The sequence below is a fragment of the Scomber scombrus genome, chromosome 2, assembly GCF_963691925.1.
Source record: "Scomber scombrus chromosome 2, fScoSco1.1, whole genome shotgun sequence".
NCBI lineage: Eukaryota > Metazoa > Chordata > Actinopteri > Scombriformes > Scombridae > Scomber > Scomber scombrus.
In genome coordinates this window covers 11,404,705-11,427,084 of record NC_084971.1, presented here as the reverse complement: position 1 = coordinate 11,427,084, position 22,380 = coordinate 11,404,705, and the positions used below count along the sequence as shown (strand labels likewise).

At 41.1% G+C, this 22,380-nt stretch overlaps 1 protein-coding gene across 1 annotated transcript in view; it reads right to left on the bottom strand.

The window, feature by feature from the left end:
- LOC133994245 (adenylate cyclase type 9-like) overlaps positions 1-15,070 on the bottom strand; it is a 39,277-nt gene extending 24,207 nt beyond the window's left edge. The window contains exon 1 of the mRNA XM_062433477.1: positions 12,565-15,070. Within this exon, the coding sequence (XP_062289461.1) occupies positions 12,565-14,458 (1,894 nt within the window). The 5' untranslated portion in view covers positions 14,459-15,070. The remainder of the gene's footprint in view (positions 1-12,564) is intronic.
- Positions 15,071-22,380: the final 7,310 nt, after the last annotated feature.

The window sequence follows — 22,380 nt, the reverse complement described above, 5'->3', positions numbered from 1 at the left end:
TACACACACCGACACACCACATGTACGGTCATTTTCACTTTCACAGGACAAAATGTGAAGGCTTGAAAGAATGAATGAACAGAAGGATGAATGGAGAGGAAGCGTAGCTATGCCGTCACATTCCACATGTACACCCGAAGACCATAAACACAGTGGACACACACATCAGAAACACACACTCCTAAGCACATTGCACTTGTGCTGAAATGAGCGCTAAATTAAACTACTGACAGAACTTCTGTCAATCTTTATGAAGTGTTTTGACAATTAATTACCATAAAAATGTAAATGTGGTTATTCTGTTGCTTTTCTCTGCTTCACATTGTAAAATGAATATCAGACAATCCCCAGAGAGCTATCCCGATCTGGACTCAGCACTTCCTGACACATGACCTTTAACCTTATGGCGGCTTCCAACCCCATGATCAAAACCATCCCCAGTGACCCAAAGGTTGCCAGCTCCACTCTGGTCCCACACACAGTAAAGTGAACGTGTGTGAATATAATGGACAGAGAAAGACACTTCACACACAATTAAGCAACAAAGCAACTTAAGTCAACCTCAAACTGAGACGGCATGGACAAATTCAGGCAGGGAGTGACTGAACACCCCCTCCTCTCTTTGAGCTTCACCTCACTTTTCTCTCTCATTCTTCACTTTCATCTTGCTGGTTGGAACAGTCAGAAAATAAACAACTCACGCACTAAAAATAGACTTCAACTTAATTTCCCATTTCACAGACTTGGCCTTCCAAACTGTCCAACTTTACTCAACTATCGCTCTAACCTTCGCCTTCAAGTTTTTCCCTCTTTTGTCTTGCCAAACCTTACATCTCTCACCACCTCACAGTACCTATCTTTATATCTAGCCACTCTGTCTTGGCTGTCCTTTCATTTTTCAGCTGTCTTCCTTTCACTTAAACTTTCTCCCACTGGTCTCTCTTTTTTTTCTTCTTCTACCCCCCTTCTCCCCCCCCCCCCTCCCCCCCCCCCCCCCCCCCCCCCCCCCCCCCCCCTCCTTTCCTCCTTTCCTACCCTCCAGATTTCTCTCTGGTCGGTGGCGGGTCTTGAGAACAGGCCTCGTGCAATAGCAGATGCCTCCATATTTGGACACGCTGATGGAACCGAGGGATGAGGCTCTCACACAGTCCTCCTTCAAATGCCGTCTCATTCCTCCCTCCCATCCATCCATCCCTCCTCCCTCCCCTCTTTTGTGCCATGATTTTAGTCCAGGGAGTTCCTCACTCTCTCCCCCTCTTTCTTTTAGTCTGCTTTATCTTTTTTTTTTCTTCCCAAATCTCCCTCCACCGATTTTACAAAGCATCTAGGATGAGTGGGCATGTGGATCTTTGTCACAGCATCCCCGGTAGGACAGGGAATCTAACTGGAACAAGTTCCAAATAAACAATACTGCTCACTGATTTATAGCTGCACACAATCTGTAAAGTAAAGGTGTTTGTTTCTCATACATATTTTGGTTCCTTTTTTTCCCTTACATGAACTTGAACCAAGATTAAACAGCAGGTTGATAAGCAGAGTTGCAATTAGAGTCAATAAAATATAAATGATACACAAACCCTAGTCGCTCTCTCTTCCACTAACATTACATTTGTATAATGAAGGGATGTGTGTGTGTGTGACATGTAGTGCAGTGGGTTGACAGGAACAGTGACGCACTCCAACTGTCACTGCGTCACTCTGATAAACACACACACGCACACAGCTGTTAAAAAGCATTTTGTGTGTCTCTTCACAGGGCCTCTGAGTTTCTCTCAGGGAGGCATGTCGCTCAGCGGCAGATGACGGTCCTTGAGCAAGAGATGACCAACCTTGGTCCCACTGCAAAGGGGACACTGATGACGACTGGTACGTCACTTTGTTGCATGCAAGTACGCACACTTGGCCACAAATTAACTCTGAACACACTGGCAGGTTAACTGGGAATGACATTAAAATGCAGCATGCAGCAGGGTGACGTAAACATCCAGCCAGGTCTCATTATTAGGAAAACACCCACTCATGGTTTCCAGGGTTTATCTTCATATAACATATGAAGCACACATGCCCTAAATTTACGTTGCATGGGGTGACTCATTCTGGATTCACAATGTCCTCGTCAGCCGCACACACACGCACACACACACACACACACACACACACACACACACACACACACACACACACACACACACACACACACACACACACACACACACACCGCTGCCCTAAGCTAGACTGTGGGAAATCCTTGGGAAAGGGTCATGACCAGAAAATGTCTTCTTCTTCTCTCTCTCCCTTCTATTTTTTCTCTCCATCCCTCTGTTGTCACACAATTCTGTCTTTCCAAAGACCACCAGGGAACAGTGCTTCACAAGCTGTTTATGGTAAAGCTCGACTGATACAGGATTTTGAGGGCCATTACTTCCATTTTTAGATGGAAAGCTCAGATATTTTGTGGTGTTGCCATGCATCTGAAAACGTGACCATTTCTATGCTAAAGGAATTATTCATATGCAGTGTTAACCTGAAATTCACAATGTTTGCAAAAGTTCAGTTGTCATTTTTGTAAAGTTGTATATTTCTTTAATAATGGAGTTTGAAAGCAAATTTTTAGCAACCTAAAACATATATTCAAGCTAATCTAGTCTCATCATGTTACACCAAAATCAAAAAAAGAGGCAGACATGCTATTATTTCCACTGGAAGTATTTTCAATAGACAAACATACAGTGCATTCACAAGGCATAAGTAGTAAAGCAAGTGAGGGGTTCACCAGATGGAAATACTCATTTGGTAGCTCCTACTATCCCTCAATACATAAAAATACTGAATGAAAAAACATCACGTCTTTTATTTGAGGCCATGGGACATTCTGGGAGACAGACAAAATCACTTAATCAAGTGGGCAGGCAAAAGGAAAGCGGGTACACCTAGCAAGTAGGGATGCACCGAAATGAAAATTATTGGCCGAAAATGAGGAAACCAAGGCCGAAAACCGAAACACCGAAATAAATTATTATGCCAATCATTAGTACCATTGCATTTATGGCTATGACTGTGTACTAACCTCACTAAAAACAAGGCATTGCAATTCAAAGAATAAATCAATTACAAAGGTATGAAAATATTTATTTAGCACTGACATTACAACAATGCACAATATAAAATTAAATTAAGTTAAAAATAACACTTAGTGTTACACTTTGGTGGAGGGTTGCGATCAGTATCAGTCTAATAAGCAGCAACACAGAGCTATGAGCACGCTTTACTCACACACACACCTTCTCCTGTGCTGTGCGCTTCTCCTTCTCTAAGCGGGTTCTCCGCATCCATCGCGGCCCGGATCATTTCTCGTGCGCGCTGCTTTAATCCCACATCCAAGTAATGATCTTTATAACGTGGATCAAGTACAGTCGCAATGAAGTGCAGAGGATCCAAATAGATCTCAGTGAAACGTGTGCTGACAGAGAGTGTACTACACTTTAGTGCTGCAATTAAAGGAATAAAGTCTGCTACAGATGCATCAGAGGAGCTGATCTCTTTAGTTAGCTGTTTCGGCCGTGTTGTTTCGGTGATAAAAGTATTTCGGCCGAAGATTTTCGGTGGCCGAATTTTCGGTGCATCCCTACTAGCAAGTAAAGCTGGATTCATAGTGGTGCATCAAGGGATTATGATGTAGCTACAGAGGCTTTACACGTAGCCACCGAAGGCCATACTGGAAGGCACACCAGAGGTTACCTTGATGTGAGCCTCCAAAAAATGTAACAACACTGAGGTCTACGTGGACACTGCAAGAACTGTATTTTGGGTTATTTGTGTTTTCTCATAAAAATTTCCCATAGCAGTGGAGATTGTTGAGAATGAGGACAATATTATGGAAACAGAAGAAGCACTCATTAATCTCCTTTTCAGTAACACATCCAGCAAAAACATCTTCACGGCAGAACTTCTGCGCACCATAATCACTTCTCTCTATCACAGCGAGAGAACAAGGACAAGGACAACATCTGCGCCAAAGATTACACCTCTACCGAACACCTTGTCTTGAAATGAGCCAGCAAAGATTTGAGCAAAGTAATTCATCAGGTTTTCTTTGCTTATGCCTTGAAATATCAGGTTTGCGAAATCTCCTCGCCCAAACCTTACATCTCCCCACAGAAGCAATAAAATCTCTTTATTTTTATCTCTCTCATAAGCAGTTCAGCTATATAAACCCGTGCAAAAGAAGCTCATGGATTTTTTAACAGGCTTGAGGCCGCACTCCGTATCCATTATTCAGAAGTGCCGTTTAACACAGTGCCACTCCAGCATACTGTAGTTCGTCTAACACACACACACACACACACTGGGTAGTAGAGACAAGCAGCTGCTGTTGCCACACTGACACACACAGCTGCTGCAAAAGCGGATGTTTTAAACAGTTGTCATATTATACACGTGCACACAAAACACAGAGTAACAGTAGGTAAATGGACAATATTAATATGCTGCAGGAAAACATGTGGCTCCAGTGTGGTCAAACCCAAAATGATAGTTTACAGAAAGTTGCGCGCGCACCCACACACACACACACACACACCCACACACACACACACACACACACACACACACACACACACAACTCCTTGACCCCTGCCATTCTGACAGTCACACATTCTGTATGAGCTGGTCAATTAGTAACAGCATGACAGGTGTGTCAGGTAGGCCTTTGTCCCCAGGAAGTGAATTATCTGGACTATCCAGCATTTGATGGCCAGCAACACGCATGAAAACGTAAACTTCAATGTGTCCGTTTTCACAAAGTAACACCACTGCTAAAGTCTAAAAAAAACACATACTGGGGTGTCATGGTGGTGTACTACATAACTAGTCCTTCTGGTCTGAATTTGGCCAGGGACTTTTGTTGCATTTACAACAACACACACACACACACAAATTTCCTTTCTCCCTCTGTACCATAGCTATGAAATTCATATTCATATCTTCATATATATTTAATGTTTAATGCAAGCTGGCTTTATAAATATCAGTTTAATGTTATATTTTCTGTGTATTTAAAGCTAAACATTCCCCTGCCAGGGCCAAAACTACAAGGGTGGTAGCTGGAGAGAATTTACAAGTCACACTGTCTGTAATAAAACAACAAATGCAACCAGATAGTGAGTGCATCCACCTCTATCATCCCAGTAATTCATTACATAGCTTTATCAGGCTGTGGTGCAGGCTATGAGATTACATTTCAGTATCTGCCTAGTACTAGTGTAGGTAAACTTACACATGTAAAGAAAATCTTTTACTGAATGAGTGACAACTCTAATACAAACAGAAGCATTGGCAAGCTTTTGTCGTTCTTTTATGTCTATCACATACACACACGCACGCACACACACACGCTAGAGGGCCTGGACAGACCTGTCATAAAGATGAAATAACACTATAAGTGGGTGACTCATCTGTTTGGGATTCAGCTAATTACAGAAATTAATTCAGACTTCTACCAAAAATAGTAAGGTGTGTTTCATGTATTGCAAACTGCAAGGAAGGACTAGTCAAAGATTAAGTGTGTGTGTGTGTGTGTGTGTGTGTGTGTGTGTGTGTGTGTGTGTGTGTGTGTGTGTGTGTGTGTGTGTGTGTGTGTGTGTGTGTGTGTGTGTGTGTGTGTGTGTGTGTGTGTGTGTGTGTGTGTGTGTGTGTGCACTACACATCTGTAATCAGGCTAGGGCAGGGTTGGGCACGCTTATCAACACAGAACACACACAAACACATTTGACTCAACGCATTCTTGAGCAATAGGAATGGCAAACTTCTAGTTAAATATGTGGGGTGGATGAATAGTAGAAGGTTGATTAGACAACTGCGTGGGAGGGAAACTAAAAGAGTGTTACTACAGATATATTAAGAGAGGGAGCTGCAGAGAATGACAGAGAGTGTTTTAAGAGGTCTATCAGGATGGAGTGTGAGAGACGCAGAAGACAATAGTGTCTGACAGGGTTTCTATTAGGAGAAGGAGGAGGAGGAAGACTATCTGAGGACAGCTTCTGCTATCAGTGCCTACTGGCCTCTCCTTATACTGTTGATTCATTGGCTATTAACTGTAAATATCAAATTATGATTTAGTGACAGATCTACACCCTCTTCTCTTTCTCTCTCTCTCTGGAGCACACAAACTGAATGAATGATAATGTGTCCAAAGTGCTCTGATAGTGATATGTTACCACCATCGAGTCACATTAAGCCCAGTTCAGACTGGATGAGGACTGCGTGGGAGAGTGAGTGATAAAACATGAACCATGGTCCTCTTTAATTGCAACTCACCACTCCTGTTATAGAGAAGACTGTCACACCTATGTGTAATCCTGGAACACTAAAACACCAACTGTACCTACAAATGATACCTATTTATTTAGTTTATAATACAAAATGTGCAATACATTTTAAGTGTGTTATTTTATTTATATATATATATATATATATATATATATATATATATATATATATATATATATATATATATATATATATATATATATATATATATATATATATATATATATATATATATATATATATAAATAAAAAATAACACACTTTTTTACCATTTAATTTATCTCAGCACTCCTTGTACTCTTCACTACTTTGCACTCTTTGTATCTTCCTTGTGTATATTTCTAAAGATTGTTGTGTTGTTATTCTGTATTATTTTGTATGTATAAAAAACACTTGGCCATAAAGATGAGTCGGATTCTGAAAAGTCACTTTTTATTTCTGGTTTCGAGCTCCTCCACCATTAAATGTCTGCTTAGTCTCTCTGTCTCTCCTCCACTTTCACATTTTCAGCTCTACTGCTACTAGACAGCATTTTTCTTTTCATTCTGTTATCATAGACGCCGACAGCCAGATGCAGACAGAGACACGCATGCAAGACCACCTAGTCAAGTGACTACAGTTGACCTTTGAACCTTGTAGTGACAGTGTTGCTGAGGACCAATCAGATACAGGTAGCAAGGGTGAAACAACTCCATGTTGGGTCACAGGCCTCGGGCCAACTGTCTCCTATCAACTTCACACACAATATCACTCTCACGCAAATGCACATGTAACCGACACATGGGGCAGGGGACATGTACTGTATGCATACAGAGAAAAAGAGGGCATGTTTCACGCTTTTTCAGTGATCTACAGGTGGCTGCAATGTGCCAAAAAAATGCAGCAATACACCAGCAAGGGCAGAGGAGAAGACGGCAAGCTAATAAGCATGGATGTAAAAAAAAAATGCAGGATTTAAAATACTTTAACAAAATCAGCTTGCAAATGTAAGTAAGTAAAATACTTTAGTTAGACTTCATGGATAGACACAATGCCTTTTAGTGAATTGCTCTCAATGTTAACCCAAGTTTTGTTTGGGCGCCTTTTAAGGTACAGAAGGGGATGGCAGAGGAGAGAGAGTGTGAAAGAAAGAGAGGAAGAGATGCATACACATCAAGTTATTCTATAAAGACAACATTAAAAGGCCTAAATTAGCTTGCTGCCTTTATGCTCACCTCTCAGTGATAAATCTCCTCTGTGTATACATGTGTGACTATGTTTCTAAAGCACAGTCATTTTGTTTCATGTCCTGAATGTCTTAACTTTATTCTAAAGCACACCTTTTATTGATTTAATGGACTGATTAATAGTTTAAAGTGTAACCAGTTAGTATTTGGCATGTTTGACTAAATATGACTTAAATGAACAAAAATCGAAGAAGAATTCAAGAAATCATTGAAGAATTTTCTTTTGAACAACTAATCAACAAACTGCTTCTTAATTATGAAGATATACGGAATAGGCCTTTTTCACAGGAGATGCTTTGACTTGTTAAAGCATAGGTGTCACTAATAACATTAACAATGGCTCAGCTCCATTTCAGTGTCCCAGTAAGCCATGACAGTGTGACAGTAAGCCACCATACATAATAGCAGGATCCTGAAACTGACGCAGCCAAATGGAATTCAGTCATCATTCATTTTATTATTTATTGTCCTTTTCTCCGGTGAACCTACCCCAGACAGCCTGAATAAAACAAAGTCGTGAATGTCTTTTCATGAGATGTGGCAGTTAGGGTCAGTGAACTACGGATGTAGTGTGGTGTATTTAGTAATCTAAATGTGGAATTTACATGGTTACACCAGAGAAAACAAGATAAAAGAGGGGATTTTTATTGACTTTTTTCAAATCCAAAGCACTATTGAGAGGTCCATGACAAAGCACATGATGGCTTCTAATGAATACACACACACTTTCCACTGCAAACTGATTCAGCGAGCCAGTGAAAGCTGAGATATAATATCTATAAAAGGTGTTTGGAAAGTGAAATACATCATTATGACACTCTTAAAATTGTACCTTTACAAGAAAACAATGGATGAAGGCAAATTAAGATGTGGAATAGCAAAGCCCATGACCCACTGGGGCTGGCCTGGTTATGGTTAAGGCTCTGCCGTTTGCTGCTGCATATTTAGCTGACACGTTTGATTTAGCACAGACTAACCAGCCGGAGGGCATGCACTTCCCACTGCAAAAGAGTGTATGGGAAGGATAGGCTTGTTTACACACACACACACACACACACACACACACACACACACACACACACACACACACACACACACACACACACACACACACACACACACACACACACACACACACACACACGAACACACACACACACACACACACACACACACACACACACACACACACACACACACACACACACACACACACACACTAAAAGAAAAACACATATGCAGGCACAGTGTTTGTATGTGCAAACACATCAGGATGCACACACGCAGTCAGCACTTCTAAATGCAAACAGATTGAAAGTGACAAGTTGCCTTCCTATGGTGGGATGAGAATATTTTGAGGTCCAAACCTTGAGTCTACAGATATGTACAGCATGTTGCTATACTGCACTGTAAATTAAAAGAGCAGGCTGAAAAAATCACTCAGACACAAACACACACACACATACTTCAGAAACAGAGGGATGAGAGGAGATAATGTATGTGGGAAATGAAGAGAGGAAAGTGACGAAAAAGATTGATGAGGTGCATGTTTAACAGTTTCAAAATGACCCACTTAGTCATGTATATCTGGAGACCCTTTTAGTGAAAATAGTCACTCCATTTCCATTGTGGAAGTGTTATTTTTTATTCTCAGCTCTGATAAATGTTATCATTTAATCAAATTGTGCTTGTGCAGGTGCTTGTCTGAAAACATGATTAAGACACTATAAGTACAGTTATACACCCCCCCCCCCCCCCAGTATGAAAACTAGCAGGTCTTGACAAGGTTTATGGTTCCATATATTGTAAAATGTGAAGTGTTGCTGTGTCATTAACCCTTAGAATCCTTTTAGTTAACTTAGATAAAGTCCCTTTTTGATACAACTGCTAACAAACTACTGTCTCTTACCAACTGGCTGCAGACATAGTTTTTGTGTAAATGAGAGCAGTGATAGGTATTTAGGGACTAACAGATAGAGAATGGATGAAAGCACGTCATCTGAGGCGAATCATTCGGCCTGCTGGGGGATCTATAGCAAAGCACTGACTAAAGACAGACAGGCAGCACTAAAGCAGTGTTACACAACAGACCACATGTACAGGCCTGGGTGACAGGTGAGAGACTGAGGCAATGAATGCGATAACACAACAAGGATGAGGAAAAGCAGAAGGAGAGATGTGGGACATGAAATGGAAGGAGACAGAGAAGGAGGGGGGATGCAAAGGAAAAAGACACAGAGGAGCTGGCAGTCACACAGAAAAGGGGAGTTAAAGAAATACAAGAAATAATTTGGTTCACTATCACTTAAGCATAAAAGATGCTGTGAAGAATGAAAAAACGTGGAAACATGCAGGGTTGTCAGACATGAAAGAGACAGCAATCATATAGAGTATGCTGAGAATGAATAACTACCACTTATAACCTGTTTTAAACCAATTCATGGAAAGAAGCAAGATGTTAAATATTGGAGATTGATATGTATGTGAGAGTATTCGTGAGTAAGGAAAATTACATATACAGTGGGTTAGAAATGACACGAGGGCCCAAGGTGATACAAATCTGTTAATATCCTCAGAAAGTACACTATAAATAGAGAAAGATGCCCAACACTTTATTACAAACATTTACAAACTGCAAAGCAAGTGGACTTTTTCTCACAAAGAAAAATGAATGATGATTGTGATGAATCCCTGTAAAATGGATCAATTTGAGATGAGAAACTTACATCCTTAACACCTACAAAAAGTGATTTGTCCATTGATTTCTCCCTACCTCTGTTAGACAAAATTCTCCCAGCACTCAGTGTGTGATTCTTACAATTTATTTTCGTCACCAAGATGTGGTATGTTGATTCATCTCAAAATGAAACTCTCTGTTCCTAAAAAAAAATCCCTCTTTCTCTCTGTCACAGAGACAAACTGTTAAGGTCATCGTCTTTCTCTGAGCAGGACACTGTGGGTCTCTGTTTCAATGGGAAACTAGATGCCATTTGTCCCCTTTTCTCTCCCTCAACAAAAGCTGCATGTCAATATCTCACTCTGTCACTGTTTGCCAGTCTGGAAATAGAGAGTGATGGCACCATGTAGAGCCAAGTGTGAATACACTCTGACATAAGGCCTGACAATAGAACAGACAGTCTCTGTTCACAAGAGACCTAAGATTAGATGGCCCACAAGGAAACCCTGCTGAAGAGATTAGTTCCATTGATGCTCTCCACAGAGAACTGAGACAGACTACGTGTGTCTATTTGTGTGTATGTGTGTGTAAACTCACATTTACACACAAACATAAATTAATCGATTAATCATTTTGTCATAAGTTATAAAGTTAAAGTATCAAAATAATGACACATCTATGATATTACCAGATTAAATAACTTAATCTGAACAGTTTTAATGGAAACAGAGAAAAGTAAGTGAATCTCTGCATTTGAGCAGCTGTAACCAGCAAAATGTTTTTTACCTGATAAAGTTATCTATTGTCTCTACTTGAAGTGTTGTTAATATTGTATGTTAATTGCTTATAAATTCCTGATTCACCAAACACTACTGAAACAAATGTCTACATATTTACCTCATTGATCCATTTCTTTGTGCATGGACTCATTATGAGCACTTGATGTCTGACATGTTGCACACAGCTAATTGATTATTTCTTCACTTCTTTTATTGTCTGATGTTTGTCTATTCTCTGCACCGTTACACAACTCTTCCCATCTTACAAGTGATGGGCACAATATGAACACCTGTTTAATCTAATGGAATCCAATCCAATACCTGTCCCAGAACACAAAATCCGGTCAGCCTTCCTCTTATCAACTGTAATCTCTAGCTCAAATAATCTGGCAGACCACAATAACAAGCCACAAACACAGTCAGAGGTATGAACCAAACCTTGTACTGATTCATGTCTCTAAAATAGAAAAAAGCCAATGGAGATTTAGCAGTTTGAATAGGACCAAATGGATTTCTGTATGGTTCAAAACTGTGTTAAGTCTTAATGATCAAATTTAAATGATCAAATGTAACAGCTTTACATGTAAAGCCACAGTCACATAACTCAGCAAATGTTTCCTTCTGTTGTAAGTATCCATTAGCGGTTTTACTATGCAAGTCATCAATATTTGACTGTGTTAAAGGGTACAAAATCCATTTATCGTGTTCAGAGATTGAAGGTTCTGAATGACACAAGTCCTTATCATTCAAATATGGTCCTCCAAAAATAAATTGTAGTTTTGTTCAACAATAACAATTCAATTGATCAAGACTTTTAAGACCCAAAATTTTAAGAAATCATACCCCTTTGTAAAATATAAGGCAAATGATACCCTAAAAGAGAGGGTCGTATTTTCACTTGATAAACAAAAAGCTCTATATTTCACAGATTTTAAATGCCTTAAATTGATGATTTTTAAAGAACAATACTACGCGTAGTGACAGTATTTGGTATTGATATACTGCTACAGAATGTTGAATGTAAACCACAACTTGTCTCTCATCCTGGAGCTCCTATCTCTTGATCTTATAGCCTGATCTCCTGCTTCTGTTGGGAGACTGTTTCAACAGGACTAACTGGTCAGATAACATATTTTTGTGCTGTTTAGGCACGCAGTGACCCCATTCAACCCTGATGACCAAGCACTAAGGTGCACATGGTGCAATGTAGGCTTTCAACCTTTATCCTGTCCATGTATGACTTTATTGAATGCAATGTCCTCTTCTTTTTGTTATCATGTATTTTTAGCTTTGCTGTGTTGTTAAACTTTTTATCACAAGGTCGACGCTCAACATTTTATCACATGTTCTATGGACCTTTTAGATACATTTATGGGTAAACCTATTGCACATGTATCTCTAAAAATAAACTAATCAGTGGACCCTGAGTTCAATTCCAGTAACCCTCTGTTTGTGATTGTCTTAAATTCCTATAACATAGTATCTGACACAGTCACACTGAATTTCAGTTCATGCAAAGAACTTACAAGGAAGTCAGATATGAACAGCCACTTACCCTTCAGTTTCTCTACCACACTTTGCCCGGCTCTCTCCTCTACCCTCCCATCTTCTCTTTGGTAACGGTCATCCAGGAACCGGGCAGTAGCATCTGAGAGGTGGACCTTGCCCGCCATGCCCAGCTGCTCCATCAAGTTAGCCAGGTTGACGTCATTTGACCATACATCAAACTTGAAACGCTTCATTCCCAGAATCCCACAGAGGACGGTGCCTGTGTGGACGCCAACACGCATGCTGACAGTCTCACATGTCTCCTGGCAGAACTGCTCGATGGCCTGGATCATGCCCAGGCCCATCTCTACACAGCAGTAGGCGTGGTCCGGTCTGGGTTCGGGGCAGCCTGCTACACAGTAGTAGCAATCTCCCAGTGTGCTGATCTTCTCACAACAAGTTAGTTCACAGAGGCGGTCGAAACGTCCAAACAGGTCATTGAGAAGGCCCACCAAGGCCGGGGCTGACTTATTGGCAGACATTTTGGTGAACCCTACAATATCTGCAAAGAGGATGCTAACAGGCTCCATGCGTTTCATGTTGAAGGGCCTAAATATTATCTGGCCCCGGGGGATGGAGGTCTTCTTGCGTTTGTGATTGTTGTGAGGGTAGTTCTTGGTGCTTGTGGCACTTTGAGATTGCGAAGCTCCACCACCTCCTCCACCACCCACTGAGATGGCTGAGGCAGAGCAGGCACCAGAGGAATAACGCTTGCCAGAGTTCTCACCACCGCCACCCTCGTCATCACCCTGCTTCATCAGTTCGTCCGCGACTCGCCGAGGCATGACCGAGTGGATCATACGTTCCTTCAGGGCCTTCTCGACCTCTAAGTCCTTGCCATGCATGATAGCCTGGCCCACTTTGAGGAAGGTGCTGCGGGATCGCACCTCCGACATAATGAACAAGTGGATACCAATGACGTGTGCACATAAGTGGAGCAGGGCTTTGGCTGGGCCCAGCCAGCGAAGGGTGTCTCCTTCCCAATTAGAACCTGAACCCACCACCTCTGTCCCCAATCCATTAGTGTCATAACTTCTTTGAAGCAATGGTAGCCACCCTAATGCCTCAAATAATATAGAGTACAGGAACCCCAGCATCACTGAGGCATAAAGACGGACATGGAGGACACTGTATAACAACAGCAGAACCTCTATACACAGGGAAAATGTGCCCACAGGAGAGATGCAAGGGGTTGGGGTTGATGCTACATTGTATGGTAAGTGATATGAAGCATTCCCACCGCCAGGCCACTCCAGCTCAGTGTAACCAGCAGTCTGTATTTGTGGAGCTAAGGTGATGGCGAAGGTGACTGCGATCAGGAGTAAGGAGGTTTGGTTGTACAGCCGTGTGTAGGCCTGGGTTAAGGTGAACAAAAAGAGGAGCACTAGGAGGACCAAAAAGGAAGCTGTGGGGACTAGGAAGGAAATGGGGTGGCAGCGGTCACTGTTGACCCCAAAGTACACTCCCCAGAGTAGAGTCGCAATAGCCAGGTAGAACAGGACATAACGGAAGCGCCGCTGGGTCTGAGGAAAGCACCTCTCTTGGCACGCCTCTTCCAGGATGGGGGAGTCAAACTTGGGGTCCCAGCACTGGGCAGCTGAGCGTTCAAACAGTGGTGGCGCCTTCCTATGCGCCCTCGAAGTGGAGGTCATAACCGGTCTAGAGTCTGCTGAGCTGCAGCTGGAGGAAATACTGTATTTGTGGAGGTTGGGGTTCGTTTTACTCACAGCCCCATAGCCTCCAGCTCCTCCTCCGCTGTTGGCAGCCTTCAGTGGCTCATGTTGATGCACGTGTGGCGCGCTGTTGGTAATCCGCACGGTCACGGCGCCATCTCCGCTGGAGTCGCAGCTAACTTCCGTGCCATGCATGAGAAGCTGCCGGTGATGTTGCAGAGTGGACATATTGACTGGTGTGACGCGGTAACGAGGGGGTGCGGGAGAGGTGTTAAATATTAATAATATCTTCTGATGGCGCTCAGGCAGTTAGACGTGGTGCGTGGGCGCCTTGTGTGCACATGTGGCACGGTGAGGAGAGAAGAAGCGGCGGTGTGAGAGTGACAGGCAGGCAGGCAGACAGACAGAGAGGGAGAGAGAGAGAGCAAAGGTGTTTGTTGGAATAATCACACTGCATGAATGGTGAGCACGGCACAGACGTCTTTGCTACGCACACAGCAGCCTGCACACTCACTCACACAAGACGCGCCGTTCCAGTTTCTTGAGCAGTTCATTATCCGACCGCGGTTTTGCGTCAGTACTCACATTACATGAATCCTTCTCCAAAGAGGCTCTGGGTTTGAGCCCGACTTTCTCTCCAACTGCGGTAAAAACACTGTCATCACTCTTTCTGCCTCCCAAATTGAGCATCCTTCTCGGAAAGGACTGGTTAGTGATGCAACGTTTTTTTTGTGCCTTGATCAAGTCGGTTCTGACGTTACATGACTGGAAATGACCTCTTCTGAATGTGCGCAATATTTCGATACTGCTGACATTACAAAGCCTGAAGGAAAATGCCAATTCTTTTCTCCTTATTGCCGAAATAACGTTTGCTTGGAGCAGCGTCCAGAGCTTCACTGTGTGAGCAGATACAGATGTAAACTGTCAACAGTTGGTGTTGTGCACAGCAAGTGGCTACACAAGTTCAACTGTCCCTCTTATCTCCACATCATTCGCTACAAATAGCCCATTTACACTTCCTTTCCCTTTTTAAAACACCACACAATCTTGTTGTTCTGAACAACTTCACGGCGCTAAAATATACAATGTGTGGATATTAGGAATTCCACCATTTTTAAGCATCAAAACTCTTAAAATGAGAAAAAAATCTGAAAAGTAATAAATTATCAGTCCATTCTCGTTTCACATAATGTAGCTGACTAGATGTTGTTAATGTTTACATAAAAATTAAATCCAATCTAAAATTGTGGGCGAACTGTCAAATCCGTTAATTAAAAATGTGGGTGATCTGTAATTAAGGCGGATTTACCTTCCACTACATCCCTTCTCATGCATGGCTCAATGTGTTAAGGATTTGCATTTGTTATTCCCATACATTCTCCTTCCATCTTTATTCCACAGGGCGCCTGCAAATATTCCAGACGGAGTTATTTTGGAGCTCTGTCCAGTCCAAGATCCAGATCATAGGAGGCCTGACAGGCAGGCCTATTCCCACGGATCCAGCCCCGTCCTTTCCTGAACTCCCTCTCCGGATCTCCACCGTTTATTCCCCCTCTGCCTCGGGGAGGGGTATGCGCTATTCAAAGACGCGTAATCCGAAAAGAGAAGCGCAGAAAATACCATCCGCTGGCCCAAATTAGCGTAGCTTTGCCTCTGCTGGGAGTGTCTGCAACTTGTTGCGCGCAGTTGGCAAAACATACAGCTATGAGGAACAGCCTCGGTCGGAACAGGCTGGTCTATAAATAGTGATGATCAAAACTCTTGCAATAACAACACCAACGGCGTGTAACATTTGAATGCTTTTCTTCAACTTATTCTGTGGCACCAAAGTGGAATATCAGGAAGGTCTGATAGAAAAAGACGTAGTACTTTAAAACCAGAACGCGTGCAAAACGTCAGCGAAAGCCCCCCTCTCGTTTCCAAACGCTCCCAAACTTTTTTTTCCCAGGCCGTATTTCCTGCGTTTGGAGAGGAGACCCAGTTAGGACTCTGGTTATTTGGAGCTGAGGCTTGATTTCCTCTTCTCGTATTCCCCCCCAAGAGCAAAGAAGTAGAAAATCCCCAGAGCAACAAAGGAAACCAGTTGGATATGTCTTCAGTTGGATGTTCAAAACCCGCCTCTTAAACAGCGCTGACTTCTTATCTCAATCAATTCCTTAAGTCTGGATAGCACTAGTTTTCGCTGGCATGCATGTGTCCAACAAACACAACACTGTGCGCTTTGGCTGTGGTGCGTCCTCTTCCGTCCGCCGCTGGTTGCCTCCCTTTCCCCCCTGATATAGCTCTCTGCTGGAGTTGAGGGGGGGCTAAATAAAAACAGACCTGCTCCGGGAATTTTGTGGCAGTTTTTCCGTCTTATCCGGGAGAACGTAATATCTGTGCTCCTATAGCTGCCACCATCTTCGCTGTGACTGGGTCGGAAATACTCCCCCAGCTGTTGTGGCGGTGAGGGTTAGTGGGACCAACCGTCAAGCAAACCGCAGTTTAAAAAGACACGGTTTCCGGTCGTGCCTTTCGAGAACGAAAGTAAGACATACAACTGATTTTAAAAAGTCCAGTCAAACTGGTTTGCACAGTAAAGTGAAGCCGAAAAGTCACAGAGACGCTTCCAATGATTTAAGCTGTATTTTTTGGATGGGGATTCATCTGTAACAAATCACAATGTGGATAATATACATACATATATATATATATATATACGAAACACACAAACTATAACAAAAACTGCAAAAGCAATAGTCAATGATAACAGTGCAGAGTTAAGTGCTTAGGTTGGCCAGAGTGTTATTAACATTTTATTTGATCTTGTTGCTTTGCTTGATAGGCACAATTCATTAACATAGTGAACACATTTGTATCTGCAGCCCCTTGCCAGATGTTAAAAAGTCCTCTTAAGAATGGAACATTATAGAGTCACAACATAGATAAATGAACAAACTATGGTTGTATCTGGGCATTTATCACCTAATTAGTTTAATTTAATTTATATAAATGTTTTCAAACAGATCAAACTGCTATTTCATATATGCATATATATATAATTGATGGTAATGTTAATTGATGGTAAGCAACACTCCAACAGCAATTGTCTGCCCTAATGTGATTTTTTTTTTTCTTTCAATTATTTATTTGGTATTTTGTAACTTACATTAATGTTTTATTGAACTGACAGGGGTCCAACAGGGATAACTGAAGAGGCTAACTTTAACATTTACTTTACAGCACACCCTGACCCTAAAACTGACACAAAGCCTGTTTAACAAAGAACTACTTTAGAACTGAAGTAAAACAATTTCCTGCCTTTAATTTGAAGTCAGACTTTTAAATTCGGTATCACCCTGCTGGTGTTTGTGGGTCTTGACACAGCTGCTGATGGGTGTTCAAAGCACTGAGATAACTGCCCATAAAGTCCTTAAAAACAGAAAACACAGGGTTTGTTCTCCTCTGTTTAGATACATGGGTAGCCAAAAGTGTCAGATTGTTTCTATACAAACTCTTAATGTTCTCTGAGATGATACCAAACACAATATCTTCTCCTTTGAGAGCAGCAAAAACGGCAGATCCTTACAGAATGATCTGCTGTTTCAATTTCAGTATCACAAAAGCTCCAGTTATTGTAATACATTTTGAATTTTTGAAATGAACATTTTTTTGACTCAAGGCTTATGGGATAAGTAAGATTCTCCATTTCTTAAGACCCAACTCTGAAAAGACTTGGATGATGGCAGTGATTATGAAACACCATGTGAGTTTCTCTCAGACCAAAAAAGTAATGACCACTAAATTCAAGCACCAGTAAATTTATTACACTCAAATGTTTGGTTCTTGTCAACATGATTTGGTTTAAATATAATTCCATGAGCCTGTATCTATTAAACTCTCAAGTAAAGGTAATAGTAACATTTTGAGTAGTTGTTTACTTCCTACTGAGATGAACATCGAATGCCAGTTTTTCCTGTTTATTGCAATGCAGCATCACATCACATTGGAAAGGGGTATGCTAGCTAACCCAACACATAATTTTAAGCAGTTTGGACCAGTTAGCTTGATATAACTGCCTTCAGTGAACACAGATTCGATATAAAGCAGTTAAGTAGGGCATATGGCATCACAATATAGTGGCTAAGACATGAAAAAACCTCTTTGAAATATTATGTTATTAATGCATGTCCATTACTTTACTTGCATGATTATGCCTCCACCATAAATTGGTAACCGGCAGAAATGCCCAATTAGCCTTTCTCTGACCAACCAAGGGAGTCAGCCGATGTCATTCCCGCCATCTCTATTTTATGGAAACATCAGCAAAATATCAAGACTGCAGCTGAGGGTCATTTGAGAGGTGATCTTGATCTTTCCTAATGCTGTTTCAAGAGTGCTTCAGATGAGCACCCATAACCACATCTGTGACCAAGTCTGATGTGTAGGAAAAATATGAAATTGAATCCATCCCTTTTAATTTGCATATCTAATAAACACACAAAATGTTGATTGTTGCTAATAAAAGCAATATTTATATGATTTGTTGTGGGGTCAGATTCAATGGAAAATCTGCTGAGAAACAGGCAACATATGTCAAGGATCCATTTAGTTTTTGTGAAAAGAAGGAACAAATGTTACACTTTATCTTAGAGTAGGGGAATAGTGCTCTCACAAATGAGGATCAAAACTGCACAGACATTAGCACAATGCAAATGACTACAGAAAATAGGAAATGAAAGAGATATGGAAGGCACTTTTCAGTTTGGCTAAAGCTTAATCTTCAAGGCCAAGTACACCGAAGACGGAAAAAACATGAGGTAGAAAGGAGGATGATTTACTGAGCACTGACACAATGCACAATATCCCTGACTAATCTAGCAGAGGAAACACCAACAGGATTGTTATTTACGCTATTTTGATGGCCAACATAGAATGGCGGTATGTACCTCATTAGCATGAATGGACTGGTGTTTCTATGGACCACGCTGTATTTCTGGCAGGGGATAGTGAAGCGATGAGATTTTGAACAGCAGGTGAATAGCAAGATGGTAAGGAGATAGTGCTGATTCCTTGTAGGTCTGTTTCCTCTTCCTTTGAAGAGGCAATCATGTTTAAACTTTGATTCCAATAAAGCAAGTAAACCTGTGTGTGTGGGTGTGTGTGTATGTGTGCCGGTGTGTGTGTAAGTGTGTGCGCGTTTGTGTGTGTGTGTTTGGCATGTACGTGCATGCATGTGTGACTACATTTGAGAGCCTACAAGAGAGGCCTGTTTGTAGAGTTGATAAAGCTGCCCTGATAAGTCTGTGTTCACACTTGGCCTAAAACCTGGAAGCCCTGCATCTCAGCTCTGCAAACACAGATTATACACAGAATATGAGCTCAAACACATATTTACATGTCTAGCGTTGATTACATACGCACAGGTGCGTTCACACCGCATTGTGTGTGTTGGTGTCATCTTGGTGTGGTTATTGTGATATTTTATTGACTTCTGTGGGGAAATTGACTTCTTGAGTCCACGGTCAGCTGCAGGTTTTATTAGATTTGTAGAGAGCTGCTTTTTATTGTTGAATTAAACAAGCTTCCAAAAATATGGCAAATTGGTTAAATCTACTGGTGAGGGGTTTCCCTAAATCCAGCCCACCTTTAAAAAGGCCATGTGCTGCACTGGCATTTTCTGTTTTGACACTAGTGTACAGTAGTATGGCTAAACTACAGCCCTTATATTTGGATTAGTTGACTGTTACTTTAAGCCATAGCTTCAGTGTATCCGTATAAGGATTTTCAATTTCAGCATAAAAGTTCATTGTTGACCTTGGAAATAGTAATTTGACTAAACAGACCCAATTCAGGGTCCTCTTACTAGCTTTTTCTTGAGCTTTTAATTGTCTAAATGGTCTTGTGTGAGAGACATTGATCTTTTGACATGCAAGCTCATTTTACTTATTTTACTTCCTTTCTGTGTGTTAGACAGGCCTTGGAGAGTGTTGTTTATAATTTGCTGTTAGCTTTGCATTTCTCTGCATGGAGGAAATTGTTTTTGTAAGCAAACCTACTTTGGATCATTGTTGATTCAGAGTTCTGGAACCAGGCTAACTGTATAGTATTGAACAGGGGGTGGCTTTTGGGGCTTCAGCACTGAATGTTTTCTCAAAAGCTCTGAATCTATTAAAAATAAATAAATCTCTGAACAGTGACTTCAAACAGCTGCTGATTCACTTTGACTAAGTTTATAACAATTGTGATTAAAAGTGAAACTTCTGAAAATATTTTAATTAAGGCAGTGTTACAGAAATGCAATTAAAAATGTAATAATTAATATTAAATATAATATAATATTTTTTCTAAATATATCTCTACTACTACTACTAATGTACTAATGTTTGCAGTAGTAATGCAATGCAGTAAAATTAAATTTTGCGCATGTAAAAAATTGTCCCTGGCTCTGGGTGCCCTGGGCTTCGCCCTGGATCTTATCGCCCCCTAAATCAGACCCTGCCATTGAACCTTTATCCACATGTCTGTGCAATTTTAATTTTATATGAGGAGAGGATTGAGGGCAGCATGGTGGTGCATTGACTCACACTGTCGCCTCACAGCACAATGGTTCTGGGTTTGAATTCACTGGCGCGCTGGGGCTTTTTTTTTTTTTGAGTTGGTGTGCTCTCCCTGTGCCTGTGTGGCTAATTTGGCTTTCTCTCAAAGACCAAAAAAAATGTGTGAATGTGAGTGTGAATGGTTGTCTGTCTCTTTGCTATCTGTTAGCCCTGTGATTGACTGCCAACCTGTCCAATCTTTACCTGCCCTCTCCCTCAATGTCAGCTGAGATTGGCTCCAGCTCCCCTACAACCCCTCTGGTGGATAAACATTTTTTAGAGAGGACTGAGTTCTAACCCATACAGAGAGATACTGTGTGTGCAGTAAGAGATATAGACTTCATCACCACTGGGAGTGATATTCAGATCCATATGTGTTTCTGTATGCTGATGAATTGTTCTAATCTTGTGGTACTGAATTTAATGAGGAACTTTTCTCAAAAACATGTTCTTTTTTTTTTCTTTCATTACAAATTACTGCATGCAAATACAAATTTAGATAATTTAATTTATAATTCTAATGAGATTTTTTATCTACTGTCTACTGTCCTGGAATGTCTTGGGGCCATTTTTTAAAATATATTTTGTGAAATATGACATTGTATGACATTGCATTCATGTGACCAAGACAAAATCCTGTGTATGTACTTTATTTGGTACTTTAAAGTAGACCTGGGTGAGTCCTTGTCACAGTCTTACTGGCTCTGCCACGTCACTGGGTGACTGCTATGGAATCAAGCCAGAGAGTTTTTATGATTCAATACCAAGCTGACTTCAGACACACTGTTGGGTTTCACAAACATACACTTCTCTTGACAAACAAAAAGAATTCACTGCTTTGAATGAACTCATTTTTAACTCAATAATACAGGAATTATAACAAGATTCAGCCATGACAAACAATCAGCAGAGATCAGTTTAGGAATATTCACATGCTACCTAACTAGATTATCACAGAATGGATTAAAGACAGAACTGTGTCCTGTTTTGATAAAATACCAAGTAAGAAAGTACAGTAAAGTTGATTTAAACTTCGGTAATGTGTACTTTCTTTTTTATTTCTAATTAGCAATTTTATCCCTTGAGTGTCCCTGCATTAAAGGTGAAGCTTTAGCAGCTGATAAAAAGACATCAAGCTTCTTTTTACCCTTCTCTCTGCGATGGAGTCAGTCGATTAACACACTGAATGGAGGCGCCTCCTGGTGGCTTTTTCAGTCACTGCATGGATAATTAACCAGCAGCTATCAAAAAACTGCATTTTTATTTGATTGTTAATGGAGTTCGGGGCTGATGTGTGCTCACCCAGCTGCTACACATTTCTAATCCATACAATGTTTGTGCTTGCTATGTGTGAACAAATAAGTGTGACATATTTTACTCTGAGGTCCAAACTGCTGAATGTTGTCACGATAAGAGTTGATGTTTGTTGCTTGTCTTTGGCTCATATTTCCCAAACCTTCCTTTGTTGCATTTTGCAGTTAAACCACAAAACGGTACGAATGATATATATTTTCAGTGGATGTGCTCTTATCAGTAATGTCTTTGTACCCTCACAAAGGAAACAAGCCTGAA